At 52.6% G+C, this 15,200-nt stretch overlaps 1 protein-coding gene across 4 annotated transcripts in view; it reads right to left on the bottom strand.

Annotated features, from left to right (window-relative positions):
* EP400 (E1A binding protein p400) overlaps positions 1–15,200 on the bottom strand; it is a 59,728-nt gene that overhangs the window by 34,364 nt on the left and 10,164 nt on the right. For all 4 annotated transcript variants that reach the window (XM_012730969.1, XM_012730970.1, XM_012730971.1 and 1 more), the window contains 13 exons: positions 14,125–14,215; positions 12,419–12,526; positions 11,585–11,967; positions 9,705–9,995; positions 8,832–9,017; positions 8,193–8,333; positions 7,760–7,838; positions 7,147–7,196; positions 6,774–6,831; positions 6,031–6,120; positions 2,858–2,965; positions 2,234–2,415; positions 1,895–2,072 (listed from right to left, as the gene is read on the bottom strand). In XM_012730969.1, the coding sequence (XP_012586423.1) occupies positions 1,895–2,072; positions 2,234–2,415; positions 2,858–2,965; positions 6,031–6,120; positions 6,774–6,831; positions 7,147–7,196; positions 7,760–7,838; positions 8,193–8,333; positions 8,832–9,017; positions 9,705–9,995; positions 11,585–11,967; positions 12,419–12,526; positions 14,125–14,215 (1,945 nt within the window). The remainder of the gene's footprint in view (positions 1–1,894; positions 2,073–2,233; positions 2,416–2,857; positions 2,966–6,030; positions 6,121–6,773; positions 6,832–7,146; positions 7,197–7,759; positions 7,839–8,192; positions 8,334–8,831; positions 9,018–9,704; positions 9,996–11,584; positions 11,968–12,418; positions 12,527–14,124; positions 14,216–15,200) is intronic.

Raw genomic sequence — 15,200 nt, 5'->3', positions numbered from 1 at the left:
CCTGCTGCATGGCCTAAGCAGACTCCATGTTCAACCTGTGCAACCAGCCCACCTGAGACTCAGTGAGGCCTCATAGAGGGCTCCACAAAATTGTGGAAAAAGCCACCCTCTCCACTGAACGTGTTTCTGGGGCCTGCAGCTCACAACTGAGCAGTGACCCTGGGTGGAGGGGCTGGCATAGGGAGAAGGCACCCATGGCCCAGGAAGGACATCCACAGTGCCCCGCGGGTGGGACTGTGCTCCCTGCCAGAACACACCCAAAACACCCTAAAATAAATGGCTGCAATTTCACTCCTCTGAGGATTTATTAAAAATTGCTAGTGACATACACAGTACAGAGTCCAACTGTGCATCACAATCGAAACACAGGCCAAGTTCAAAAGCAAAGAGCAAACAGAGAAATGCCTACAGTCACACAAGAAGCCACCCCCATTCCTGAAGAGTGCAAGAATTGTGAGCAAGGGTGAGGTACCCAGTGCACAGCACAGTCTTCAAAGGCTACACCTCACAAGCAGGGGGAAAAAAAAATCACATGCCTTGATCCCATCCTAACCCCAGTGAAAAGCCCAGCCCAGCCGAAGTGGTGGCCTCAGCACACCTCCTGGGGAGAAGCAGCGGTCTGCACCGTCTGTGCCTACCAAGGGAGTGGATGGGCAGGCGTAGACTGTTTACTTGGAACAGTGGCATGTCTGTGGGCAGTTTCTGTTTTGTGTGAATTCTATCAGAATCCCTAGCTGAAAGTCTTCTGGAACAGGCTGTACACCCTCAGGAGTGGGGCAATCCCACTCCCTAGTTACAGAGAAGGGGGCCTCCAGGTGGGTGGATGAGCAGGATCTCCAAGGGAGCAGACTGGGGGTACAGCACGGGGGCAAGATCTGAAGGACCATGAGGCAGCAGCCCACAGCTCTTCCTCCTTCATACTCTGTGCCCTTGCCCAGCCTTGACACCCTATTCCTTAACTTTCCCCACAGGGGCACACCATCTGAACACCCAGTGCTGTTTCCCACCCACATCCCGTCCGGCTGCGATTTCCTTCAAAACACATCCTGCCAGGTGGGATGGAGGGGTGGGGGTGGGGGTGGGGAGGGAAGTTTGTTCTGGTCACAGCTGCAGCCTCAGCACCTAGAACAGCGCCTGAGGGGGAGACAAGTGTTGGACAAGTACCAAACAACTGTCATTTGATCAATTAATGAAATAAAACCCCCTCTTTTGGGACACGTAGGCTATTTCTGATTTCTTATTACTATGAAATAATGAACACCTTTTATCTCAACAATGTAATGGAGAGTAAGGCAGGTGGTTTTCCCATCTTAACCCGCTCTATAGATTGTCACTGATTTGGAAGTACCACATTTAAAATTATGGCACATTAGATCAACATAAGTAAATTAATGCAGAAAAAAGGGAACCCAAATGTTGCCACTCCCCTAGGTCCTGAGGAGACCGTCCCTCTGCCAGGCCAAGAGCAAGATGGGTGGGACCACCCGGCAGTGAGCCCCGCTGTGAGCGACACGAGCCCAGAACACTGCCTGTGAGACTGCACCCACCCCAGAGGGTATCAAGGGGCTTGGTCAGGGAAGCCTGGTGGGCCGCCCCCAGAAGTGCCAGAGCTGCCACCACTGCAGCACAGCTGGGCTGGGTGGGACCCAAGGTGGATGTGATGTTGTGCACAGAGGCAGTGGGGGGTGGCAAGGAGATGGAGCTTGTCCCACATAGGACGCCCAACAAGCCGGTGGCCACTCATTGCTCACCTGCGTGCGGGCTTCTCTTAAGCCTACTCCTGGCAAAACACAGCTCCCTACCTGCATGTCTGCAGGTGCTGCTCCCTTTCCCTCTCATCTCCCCTTAATAGCCTTCCTGCATGTTGACAGGTAAGACAAAAGACAGGTCTCACCTTCATTACAAGCAAGGTGGGCAAAGAAAGCTATGACCTGCACGGTCTTGCCGAGCCCTGCTTCATCAGCCAGGATGCCATTCAGGTTCTTGCGGTAGAGCTTGGCCAGCCAGTCCAGGCCGATCTTCTGGTAGTCTCTGAGCACTCCATATAGGAGGGGTGGGACACTCAACTTCACCTGTAGGAAGGCCAAGTGTGGTCTCAGCTGAGCTGAAACACACACACCCCCAACCCCACCACCGCAGTAAGCACACTGCCAAGAAGACCAGAGACACTGAGGTAGGGCAACAGGCACCACATATTCTCCCAGCATAGGCGCCCCTACGAGCAGCAGCTCACCGTGCTGCTGATGCGAGCACTGCCCTTGGGGAGGACAGCTTCAGCCACCGCAGTCACTTCTGCCACATCCTTGGTATGTGGCTTCCCAACACTCATCCTCTCTGCAGCTTTAAACTGGTCCATGATGAATAACGAATCAATGAGCACCACGTCCTTCCGGCTCTCACGGTCGCCTTCTGCCTCTGTGAACAATGCACAGCAGTGAGCAGTCAGTTCCACTTGACCCACTTCCTGATCTAACCACCTTCCCCCCTCCCCCCACCCTTCTAGGCCCAGTGTGGCTGACAGGAACCACTGAGGCCCTGTCCTGAGAGCCAGGGCCTCCCCACAAAACTCTTCATGGGCACCTCCCTTACCACCCTGCTCACACACATTGAGTGTATAAAATCAGAACAGCTGATTGGAAAGTCAAACAAACTCTTCAAACCTGGTGTGCTACACAGCAGTCACTGATGATAAAAATCTAGGTTCCTAAAATAGCAATTCCCATGAACCTACAGGGACAGGTTTCCACCCCACTCACAACTCAAGTGACAGCCCTGATACCCCTACTGCACTGCAAAGAAGCCCTTTCTCAGCCCCCTCAACCAGACCAGAACAAGCGAGGTCGCTGATGGCACACACCTTCCTCCTCACTCGTCTCCTCACTGTCGGGGGCAGGCTGGGGCCACTGGAAGCTGGGCAGGAAGGCACCTTCATACAGTTTCAGCAGATCGATCAGGGGCAGCTCCGCTGGGGGGGCAGGAGAAAGGGGTGTTACTGCATTGGCAGGACAGCTGCTAGAGGACCACAGCAAAATGACAAAGGACCCCTTCCCACATATATTCCCTTTCCTTGCTTTAAATAATTCCTTGGAAAATTATGTTTCCAAAAGCACTTTTTTTTTTGCTGGTGCTTTTTTTTTTTTTATTATTACAAAAGTTTATTTTTACATCATTTTGTACATTTTTTTTTTCCATCTCAATTGTAATCCCCGCGGGTTTCCCATCACCAAGTCACCCATGTGCCATCACCATAATCCCGTGCATTTCCCTCCCCCCAACCCCGTTTTTGATCCCATTCCCCACTCCACCCCCACAAAATGTCTCTGGTATATGGTTGTTCATTATTTTTGTTATTTTCCACCTGGTCCATTATACTCCTGCTATGAGTGAAACCATCCGGTATTTTTCTTTCTCTTTCTGGCTTATCTCACTAAGCATGATCTTTTCCAGTTCCATCCAAGTTGCTGCAAAAGACATGTGTTTTTCTTTTTTGGTTGCTGAGTAATATTCCATTGTATATATGTACCACATCTTTTTTATCCAGTCATCTACTTTTGGGCATTTGGGCTGCTTCCATGTTTTCCCAATTGTAAATAAAGCAGCAATAAACATGGGGGTACAGGTATCTTTTTCAATCAATATTTTTGTGTCTTTTGGGTAGATACCTAGGAGTGGGATTGCTGGGTGGTAAGGAAGCTCCATGTTTAGCAGTTTGAGGAACCTCCAAACAGTTTTCCATAGTGGTTGTACTAGTTTGCATTCCCACCAGCAGTGCAGGAGAGTTCCTTTTTCACCACATCCTCGCCAACATTTGTTGTTGCTAGTTTTTTGAAGATGTGCCATTCTCACTGGGGTGAGGTGGTATCTCACTGTGGTTTTAATTTGCGTCTCCCTTATTACGAGTGATGCTGAACATTTTTTCATATGCCTGTTGGCCATCTGCATTTCCTCTTTGGAGAAGTGTCTTTTTAGCTCTACTGCCCATTTTTTGATGGGGTTGCCAAAAGCACATTTTTTTACCCCTAAAATCTAACTACCCATTTATTGACAAGGTCTAAATTCTTTTTCCATTAAGATGGGAATCTTTAAATGAAGCCCCATTTAATTTAGAAAACAAGTATTTCTGATATCATGTAATAAAGACACAATAAAACCTATAGGCCAATAAAAATTTCAAAATACTATTTATGCAAAAGTACTTATGGATGTGGATACAAACCAATAAATGACTCAAACAAAAATAACAGAAGTAAATAAAAAGTATGACAAGACTGTTTCGCCTACAGTAGGTAGTCCTCACCCTGACGGACTTCACACAGGGGAGACACACAGAGGGACTTCAACACCAGCAATGGGAAAGGCAGGGAAGCCAGCTTGGAAGGGCCAGAGCTCGAGGCCATGATCTGACCACCAACTCCCCACTCTGCCCACGCCCCCACATAGCAGGGGAACAGCATTCTGCTTTAATTTTTTTGGAAACTGTGAAAAAGCTGAGGAACTTTAACATTCTATATACACTCCATTCTGTCAGTGATTCTTCCCAGGGAAATGGCCAGAAATGTGGCACCAAGGTAGTGCTGTACCCCCAGGTAGATGCTGCACCCAAGAGAGTCACCAAGGCTGCTGACCTTTCTGTGTCACATGCCAGTGACAAGGGTCCAGACTGTCCCCAAAGAACATGACCAGGGCTGCAGTGCTATGAACTAACTTGCTCTCAGCTTGCAAAGCCTCATACCGGTGGCCATGCCCACACTGCCAACTGCACACCAAGTGTGGTGCCTGGGCCCTGTATGCCGGCAGATGCCAGCTAGCTTGCCTGCGGGTCGCTTCCTCCAGGGGACCAACCTTTGGCCACCAGCACGCTCCCACCTCCCATGGAGAAGCCCACATGAGGATGAGGTCAGGGGGTGCTAGGAAGCCAGTCCAGCCTCTCTCTCTCAAGGAGTCTGTCCATCTACAGAAAGCGCAAGACACACGGACTATCTGACCTCACAGGCAGGGCCCACAATGCAACAAACAGGCCAGACAAGAACAGCACCCACAAGGGTGAGGATAAAGAGCCCAGAGGAGACAGAGCTCACATGGACGCAGGCAGCCATGGGCAGCCACCAACTGCTGTCAGCCAAGCGTCCACCCACCCAACAGTCAGCCTATGGCTCCCGTCGCTGACCTCCAGCCTGGTGCTCTACAGCCAGGAAGGAAGGAGCCAAGGTGAAAGAGAGCCCGAGCCCCCACAACACAGAGGCACTGGCCAGGGCTGATGTGCTGTGGCAGGAGAGCAGGAGGAAGCAGCCACATCGCTGACACCAGCAATAGACCGAAAGGCAAAGAGAGAACCTGCCACTGATCTCCACTTCAAGCAGCACAGGGCACTGAGAAGACAAGCCACAAAGAAAACAACCTGTCTCAAGCTGCCTCAACACAGGGAGACCTGCGCTTGTGGACGGCACTGCTGGGCACTGGCTAGGGAAGCTCAAGTGTGGGAGATCAGGCTTGTGCCCTGTGCCTACCCCCCCATTCAGCCATGCTGGAGTTAGGAAGCCCCTGGCCTTCCTGTGCATGTGGTGGACACGTGGTGTGTGTCTGGCTATACCTGACCATCAGGGAGGGTGCCCAGCCCGACATGTTTTCAACCACCAGACTGGTGGGCCCTACTGGCCAGGCCCACTGCTCCCACCAGGCTGGGAGCCTGGTAGAGTGGCAGGTGGCCACAGGGCCCACCCATGGCAGGGCAGGAGGCAAGCTCACTGTGACCTGAGCACTGGGAGCCCCCTTGATGCAGCAACACACCAGCTCCACGCTGCCCAGTGCAGCTCCATGGCGCAGCCCTCCCTGTGCAGGAAGCTTGGCAGCAGGGTCCTGCAAGCAGCACCAGTGCTGAAGACGCAGCCCACCCCATAGATGTGAAGCTTGACTCATGTGAGCCCCACACAGCAGGAGGCAGGGGCGGGTGGCCAGGCCAGCTGTAGCATGCTGCGCTTCCCTCATACATCCCTCTGCAGCCATCAACTCCCAGTGAAAGAAACAGCCCACCTTCTTTGGCCAAATTGGACAGTTCTGTCTGGTGATCCACAGCCCCTTCGTGGGCTTCTTCCTCCTCAATGGTCTCTTCCTCATCTTCAACTGCAATGACCAACAAAAGTCTCTGAGACACCTGACTGACTTCAGGGCTACAAGCAGCCACAAGGCTTCAGGATGCTTTCTGCAGGGCTGCTGAAGAAGTTCATTCAACTAAGACTTTCACTTTCTCAGGCGAGGGTGGAAAGGAGCATAGAAGTAGAGCTGAGGAACCTCTTCTCTCCATCTCAGGGCAACACAATGGACCTGCTGAGGCTCACACGGGAGAGTGTGCACTGCTGCCCATCAAGCCGAGCAGGGACTCAGGGCTCAAATCAGCTCACCTTGCCCAGTCCAGAGGCCCAGCCCTGTCCCCCTCGCCCGCCCCCGCCCCGTCCTGTCAGCATCTCTGCCCCTTGCCCCATGCCCTGCCCTCCCCTGGTTCTCACCAGGCACAGGTACCCACTCTCCACCACCTCAGGTCTCTCAGCACTTCTTCCACCAGCACTGCCCACCTCTCCACGCTTACACACAGGTGTACATGACTCCCTCTCACACTCCTCACTTCACTGCACAATCCTAGTGCCCACTGAGGGTCTGACCCCCAAGTACACTGACACTGGGCTACTAGCCACAGCCAGCTGCGCAGGCCCTGGACACCCTGGCAGCACTGAGAGACTGGGGATAGGAGGTCCAGAGTGCACAGGGCAGGGACAGACCTTCATCATCAGTCAGAGATGTGCTGGCTTTTCTTTTTCTTCCAGACATTCCTGAATCCTGAAACAAAGGATCAAAATCACAGCTGTGAGACCTTAAATGCAGGACAGGGACCAGAGCAGAGCTGAGGGATGCATCATCTCTAACATGAGCCCAGTGAGAAAGGAGGGGCCCACCTGCGCCAATCAGACAGGCCAGTGAGCGGGGCAGCCTCCCACGAGCCTGGAGTCACTCTTCTCCCAGATTGTACTGACCCCACAGTAAGAGCAAATAAATGGTATTTGCTATCCACACATCTGTGCACAAGAAGAGTCCCTGCCTGTTCCCAGGACATGAGTGTTGTTCATGCTGCTTCACTGCTCATCCCCAACTCACCAAAAAGTTCTCAGGCAGCACATTAAGTCCCTTGGGTCTCGAGTCTTTACCTAAAGAGAAGGTCACAGGGTCCGTCTTCACTGGAGTCCAGGACAGGTGACTCAAGGGCACCCTGGCCTGCAGAGGCAGCTTCTGCTGATGCCCAGACAGCCCTGATAGGCCAGATCTTCCACAGGCAGCCAGGAGTGCCCTTCTTGGCCTGACAAAGGAGGCCCAGCCATGTGGCAAAGGGCTCTTTCCAAGGGCATGTCTGGGGTCGTGAGCTCTGGCAGTGCCCACTCCACCTTCACTCCCTCCCTACCCTGGCCCCAGGAAGGTCCCTCTGTGGAGCTGCCAAAGCCCATGCCAGGTGACATGGGGCCGCAGTGGCAACCGCCGCCCCACCTACGAATAGGCACAGCACAGGCTCAGTCTTCCTCCCAAGAGCAGCCCAAGCTGGTTGATCAGGCTGTGGTCAGAGACTTATCTGGGCAAATCGCAAAAAAACCCAGAACACTCAGCTGGAACAGCTGTCCAAAGAGCGCACACCTGTAATATTCCCAAGGAGCTGGTGCGACTGGTGGGGCCCATGGGAGCGGGTGCCAGGGAATGAGCCTGCGGAAAAGCAGCATACCTCTCCTGGAACCTTTCTGCGAACTTAAGGCCTTCTTCCTTTTTTCTTCTAATTCTACCTGTAGTTTTATTTCCACCACCTAAGCACAAAGAGTTAAACAAGATGCTGGTGAGGACACAGCTGTAGAATCCACATGTCAGAGGCGCCCAATACCCTCAGCACCCCATGGGCACAGAATGCCCGCCAGCCCCCAGCAGACACCTTCTCCTTCCACTGTGTCTACCCACTCTGGCAGGCAGTGAGATGAAAATTATTTTAAAAGGAAGCAAGAGGCAAAGAAGCCATTAGGAAGTAAGGTGCCGGTCCTAAGCAAGGATCCTGACCCTCCATGCCACCCCCCAGACAGGCTTGGGCATTGCTGGCCATAGCGGCCCCAGCAACTCCTCGCCTAGCTCACAAGCGGGGTTCAGAACTCCATGAAAACATGAGTTACCTGTTCAATATTTGACCAAAAATACTCTATTTCTCTAGCAGTTGAGGCAGCAATCCGTCTCAGCCGGTTCTGTTCCTCCTTCTTTCCTCTCTCCTCACGAAGCTGCTTCTCCTCGTGATGGCGTGCTACGGTCCTGACCAGCTAGAGGACAGACAATGGAGAGAGCTCAGGCATTTGCACCATTAGCAACCATGCCCTGAGGCGAGTGGGGACCAGCACCAGCAAAAACGGCCATGTAGACTGGCTTCCTGGCAAAAGCGATCTCACTGACTGGTGGGAGAGCACAAGGTGCTCAGTCTTCTTTCTAGGGCACTGCTTGACCAGCTCTAGCTAGGGCAGAGTGGGGTGTAAAGTCCTGCTGGAGTTTGGGGTTGCCCCTAAGCTGAGCGGCCTCTGACCTTTTCCCCACCTCTGGATGCCAATCTGGTCTGGAGTGCTGTGGGGATGCTCTCCAGCCACCGGGAGGCTGGTCCAATGCCCCAGGGAAGCTATACTCATCCACAACAGTGTGCGGCCCACCGCAGCCGCAAGGGGAGTCACACCACAGTGTGAAGGCCACATCTGTCCATGAACCTTCAACAGGTTACACCCCTGGCCCCAAATCAACACCAGGACAGTGGGGCTTGTGCCTTGACCCACCTTCTTGGCCGCTGCCACCTTCCAGCGCCGCTCCTGGGCGAAGTCGGCAGCCATCCACTGCATCTCCTCTAGCAGGTAGTCCCAGTGAGACTTGGGCCGAGGGGCCTCCTGCAGTTTGGGCAACCGCCGCAGCGACCACAAGCCTTCTTTCCTCAGATCTGCAATCCGCTGGTGGGTCTGGTTCTCCTGCAGGGATGTCCCACATATAACTGCCATGTATATGCCACTCACACTGACCCCATGTGCACTGGCCACCATAGGTAGTCTCAAGTGACATTCAACACAAAGGTGAAGCAAGCACTCCCAGAGGCCTGGGATTGGGAGTGGGGAGGAGATGGGATGATGGGGCCACTCTCCATGAAAGCCCAGAAGCAGCTAGAGTGACAGTCCTGCCCCTCACATGCAGGACCCAGAGTGCACACCAAGAACTTACAGGGAGACAGAGGGGATACAGATCAGTGAGAATGGCCCAGAGCTGATTACTGTCAGACCCAGGGAGGGGTGTGCCAGGCACTCTGGGTATGGGAGGCTGCTTGCCATCCCCAGGGAGGTGGGCACAGCAACTGCCAATCATCTGCCAGGCATGGCCTATGTTTCCCTGGCAGCTGCAGGTGCTATGGGCTCCACAGATACTCATGCTAGCTTGCAGCTGGCAGCATGTACCCGGCCTGCAGCCCTGGGAAGCCACCTAAGGTCACTGACTTCAGCATCAGAAGGGTGTCACCCCAGCCCCCCACCAGGACAGTTCACATGGCCTCCACCTTGGTCTTAGTCACAAGCCATACTCAATGATCTCACTGTCAGTCAAACGCTTCACTACTGGAGTCTACCTTAGGATGCCTGCGAGCACCCAGCCTGGCTCACTGTGCTTACCAGCGCGATCTGCTCTGCCAGTTTGTCCTGAGAGCTGTCTTGGGGTGGGGCAGCACTCTGGGCTGGGCTCTGTGGCTTCGGGGCAGCAGATACTGCTGCTCCTGGGGACCGGGAGGTGACTGGGGACAGCGACTTATTGGTTGCAGAAGAGGGTCTGCTCACTGGGGAGGCCCGAGCTGGCACGGGTCCTGGGCCGGCGCCACCCCCTGGAACCATGGGAGAGGTCGAAGAAGAAGGTAGGGGGCGCTGGCAAGGCTGAGTAGGGTCTGCAGGCGGTCTGGACGCTACCACCTGGAGGAAGAAATGAGACATCATTTGAGTACCCAAGACCCAAACCAGCTGTCAGTGGCAGGTGTGGCTCAGGGTCTGCCCTCCACAAAGCACTCTGGCTGCCATGAGTGGCCCAAGGCAGGTCAGCCTTTTCTTTCCCCTGCTGTTTTCATACTCCATCTTAGCCAAGAGGCCAAGAAGTGATTGGCCCTTTGGGTCTTCAAAGGATTGATCTTGGCCTAAGCCCCTTATGAAAGAGACACAGCGAGTCCACCCTGTGCTTCTCCCTGACAGCAAGGCAGGCTCTACGCTCTGCTCTCACGGGTAGAACCCTGTGAGAACCTCTTCGGTTGGTGGCCAGATAGGAGCCTGTTCTTGACCAAATAGTCACACAGAGTGGAGCCTGTGAGGGCAGACATAAGGGGCAGGCTGGGCCTGTTGGGACCACTGTGTCCAAGGGTTAATCCTGATGACACAGGCTTCATGTTTTGCACTAGAAGTCACTCCTCAGTTCTCATTTTGGAAGGATTTATGTGGGCACAGGGTGCACTGTCCTGGGGGTTGTGGCTACTTAGCTTGTCCATGCCAGGCTTGGGGCAGCATGAGCTTGTAGCCACAGGGTTTCAAGTATTTTGACACCCCCTTTCTGAGGTCTTTTCTGGCCTGCCAACCCCACCCAATGGATTCTGAGTAGGGCTGGTCCTTCAGCAACACAGGCAGGACAATGAACCCAAGAAGCCCTGGCACAGCAGTGAGGATAGCTCTATGGAGACTCAGATCCACAGAACCTGAGCGCAGTAGTCTTGGGGCTTGCTGCTGTGGGGACCTTGCCCTTCCAGAGGGGGCATGGGCAGCTCACAGCACTCCCATAGCTCTGCAGGCCCAGCCACTGTCTATCTGCTCTTTTCTCTGTGCTTGGGTCCCAGGGAGAGTAAAGACCCCTGCCCAGCGCTATCATAAGCAGGGCAGAGACAGCACAGAGAGGGGATCACAGCACGGGTGCCCAGAGGGCGGAGAGCAGAGGTGGCTGTCCTTCCATTTCTATATAACAGAGTCTCAAGTGACCAGAGGGAAACCAAATTCATATGCACCAGGGAAGCTCCGCAGTGAAGGCAAAGAGCAGGGAGGCTTTCTGGGGAAGACCCCACCAGACCCACTGAGAGGAAAGGCCATGTTGCTCTAACAGCCCAGCTCTAAGGGCCCACATGCCTGAGGGACAGCATACAGTTTGTTGTATAAATTTAACCAGTGGCAGAGGAGGGATATCAGCACTACCCCTCAATGTGCTGAGCTCCTAAGTGTTGCCTTTCACCATCTGTAGAGCACTGTCCACATGTGGGGGCCAGGGAAACCCAAGCTCCATACTTTTTTCCCACCATGACAACACCGAGCCCCTAGGCCCTCACAGGGAAGATGCGAAGTGTGTCCACACAAGGTGCAGCAGGGAGGAGTGCATGCTGGACTGCACTGGGGATGGTGCCATGGATCAGAGTCTGAGTCAGGCAGTCACCACATGGACTGCAGGCAACCATGGTGGGTGTACCGTCAGGCCTCATGTGGCCAGCCCTCCCTCACTCCCAGACTTTGGAACTGTGTGTGTACCCCAGTACCTGGGGCTGGGATGGCAGCTGAGGGTTCTGTAGCTGGGCCTTCCCGGGCATCGGGCCATGGGGGGCTGGCTGGGTGGCCTGCACGGGAGCTGGGAGTTGGCTGGGTGGGGGTGTGGGGACAGGGGCATGGGGCGGCTGCGTCTTCACTGGGATTTGGAGCTGTGGTGGGGGCTCTCCCATCTGCGACGGCTGTGAAAACTGCAGTGTGGCTGGCAGGGGGGCAGAAGGGAGGCCGGCAGGGGGCAGCCTGCCGGGAAGCTGGGGTGGAGGGGTGTGCAGGCTGGCAGCATTCTGCACTGGTGGCCCCGTGGATGAGTCGTACTGCTGCTGACTTTGTTTCTGCCCCACCAGCTGAGCTGACTGCGGAGCGGGAGGCATTCCTCCTGCAAAAGAGGGGACACCACCTGTGCTGACCACAGAGCCTGGAATACTGTCTAGCGAGAGAGGCGTGATCCCGAGGGCTGCACTCAGCTGGGGCCATCATCAGACTACCTAGCCCCAGCGATGGTCACCAGTGTGCAAAAGGTCAAAAAAGGTGCTCTCCTGAGCAGGCTGCCCTTGAGTAAGGTGAGTGCTAGACAGAGGGCCCCGCTATGACAGGGTGACATGGTAACTCAGGAGGCACTTGGAAAGCTCAGGAGTAAGAGAGATGCATAGCTAATGCATCTCCTAGAGTCTGGACCCCAGATTAGTTGGGACAAGGAGATACCATGACTTCAGAAAGCCCCCCCACCCAGACACCCACCTGTAATTGCACCCCCAGGGACCCGGCTTCCAGGACTACGACATACACCCTACCCGCGAGCCCCAAGGTGGCTTTGGCCCTCATCTTACCTTGCACTGTTGGCATTAACTGCTGGAGAGGGACTCCTGTGTTCACCCCTGGGTGTTGTAGAACCACCCCTTGGTGACCCACTTCAAGTCGAGGTCTCTTAGACTGCTCTAGAATAATTTTCAGAAAAGGAGTACTTTGATGGAAAAATTAAACCACAAAAGTTGTAGAGAAAATGTGTGAGTTTTTACAGTCTTTGACAGAGAGACTCTTCTCTGTGTGAGGAAAAATCTAGAAACCTTAAAAGGTAAGCCTAATAATTTCTTTTTAAAAATACATTCACATTAAAAATCTGCAAATACACACAATGGAATATTATTCAGCAACCAAAAAAAAGAAACACATGTCTTTTGCAGCAACATGGATGGAGCTGGAAAAGATCATGTTTAGTGAAATAAGCCAGAAAGAAAAGGAAAAAATACTGGATGGTTTGCCTCATAGCAGGAATATAATGGAACGAGAAAATAATGATAATGATGAACAGCTATCTACCAGAGACATTTTGTGGGGGTGGAGTGGGGAATGGGGCCAAAACCAAGGGGGGGAGGGAAATGCAATGGACTACGGTGATGGCACATGGGTGATTTGGTGATGGGAAACCCACGGGGATTGCAAATGAGATGGAAAAATGCACAAAAATATGTAAAAATAAATTATTATAAAATTTAAAAAATTGCAAATACAAGGCATCACAAAGAGGCAAAGCACAAGCCACACCTCACACTGGCAGCCAGAGCGGGCCCAGGAAGACTGGCTCTCAGCAGGCCCTCAGCACAAGGAGCAGTGCAGGCAGGTACACAGACGTGCAGAGACACTATGCAGTCACTCAACACTGAAGCAACTTGCATCAAAGTTTTAATTTTTCACTAAGATGAAAGGCTTGGTTACAAAGGCCAATGGGAGACAACCAGAACTTCTGACTGGTGTGAATATGGGTCCTACCCTTTTGGAAAACAATTCACCATCACAAGTGCTTTGTCCTAGCAACTCGAATCTTCCTTCAGTTACAGATAAGCACATCAAAGTCTGTCATCTTTAGGAAAAACTACACATGAAAGTAGTTCAACACAGGCTAGTCTGTGTTGCTTATTACAGAATAAAGTGGCAGTAACAAATCAACACAGAGATCTGATGAATGAAAAATACATCCAGGGGCATGCATGCCAGCCACCCTGTGCCAGGAAAGGAGCTAACAAGTCACTGTTTCAAAAAGATGAAAAGTGTACATGTCATCAAAATTTAAACTTTTTCAGAATAACACGTAGCAATGCTTGTGTGTGGAGAGAAGACTGTTCTTGTAATCATATTAATAAGAGCCAGCTCTATGGCTAGGGAGAGGGCAGATAACCTCCGAACAGGAGTAGACTTACTTCTCCCCTTCTGAGCTGTTTGAATCTTTTACATAAAATGTGTTGTTTGTAACCTGAAGAAAAAAAATCAGTTTGAAAAATGAACAGTTTGAAAAAACAGACAGTGTTCCATTTAATCCTGTCAGGATAAATAGCCCCACAAAAGCACAAGAAATCAAAAATAGAACACACTCATTCAACAGGACAAACTTCTAATTTAAGATTCAACACTGACTTAAATGTTATCTTCAGCTGATAACCACAAGAAAAGTGAACTTTAGCGGAGAAGAAACCAAGTCCAGGTAAGGGCTGAGTGTACCCGCACGGCTGGCCCTGGGACTGCCAGAGCGGTGACATACCTGAAGGGGGACCCGCCTGCTGCCTCTTAAAGGGATCCGTTTCTACTGCACCTGTAGCCCCTGCCACCAGGGCTCCTGGGAGGGCTTGCTGCTGGAAAGAAAATGAGATTCTGATAACCTAAGTGCGTTATAAGCATAAATAGAAGCCAAACCTACACCAGTGAGCCCAAATACCAACCTCAACCCCTTCCATGAGAGAAGGCAGCACCCTAGCGGCGGCATCACACGTCAGCGTGTGCATTACACGTAATAAATGAAGCTCTAACTTACCTCTGGAGGGAAAAGGAATGGGGAAAGCTATTTTTCTGGTTTTAAAAAAAATTTCTGAGCAACATACACCTAGAGTCCTTCGGACACTATCTGGCTTTGTACATGGATCAGAGCAGGGGCAGTGCCAGGACCTCCAGCCTGCGTTGAGGCAGCAGCACAGCCCCAGGCCCACTGCCGGTCACCACTTACCAGAAAGCAGAGAACGCGGTAAAAAGGAAGGTTAGTCATCCTGCTGGAAAATGACACTAAATCCCAATTAAAAGCACCTCACTTGGTAGAGATGTGGGCCACCCACAGGTGATGCGTAGTCAGAAGCTACTGGCCAGACCAGGGTTGGAGGCTGTGGATCTGCGCCTCTGCACCTGCGCCCCCAGAAGGGGCGCCCAGTGGGGCTCTGCAGTGCTCAGCTTTGGCCACTCAATCCAAGTGGCGTTCTCCAGGCAGAGCCTGGAGAGCCTCTACACAGTGCCTCTCCAGGAGGGCGGCTCAAACACAAACCCCAGGATAGAGCCAAGCCACAAGGGCTCCTCAGAAGGGACTGGGTTTAGCTAACTGAAAGGGAAAATAAGCACCCCCATTTACATTTACCAAAGATGGGGAAGGGAGGAAGGGAAGGTACAGACAGAGAGAGAGAGGGAGGAAGGTGAGAGAATGACTTAAGAAATAGAGCATGTGATATGTTTGGGGACTGGATCCCAAGTGACTGGTGTCTGTATGTGCACACTTCTAGTGTCTAAATGTTCCATAGTGACCTTGTGTCAGTCATAAACACCAAAAAGAGAGTTTCAATAAAATAAATTTATAAA

This window comes from Condylura cristata, unplaced genomic scaffold (genome assembly GCF_000260355.1).
Source record: "Condylura cristata isolate star-nosed mole 26May11 unplaced genomic scaffold, ConCri1.0 scaffold00029, whole genome shotgun sequence".
Classification (NCBI taxonomy): domain Eukaryota; kingdom Metazoa; phylum Chordata; class Mammalia; order Eulipotyphla; family Talpidae; genus Condylura; species Condylura cristata.
This window is presented reverse-complemented; position numbering and strand designations above follow the sequence as displayed.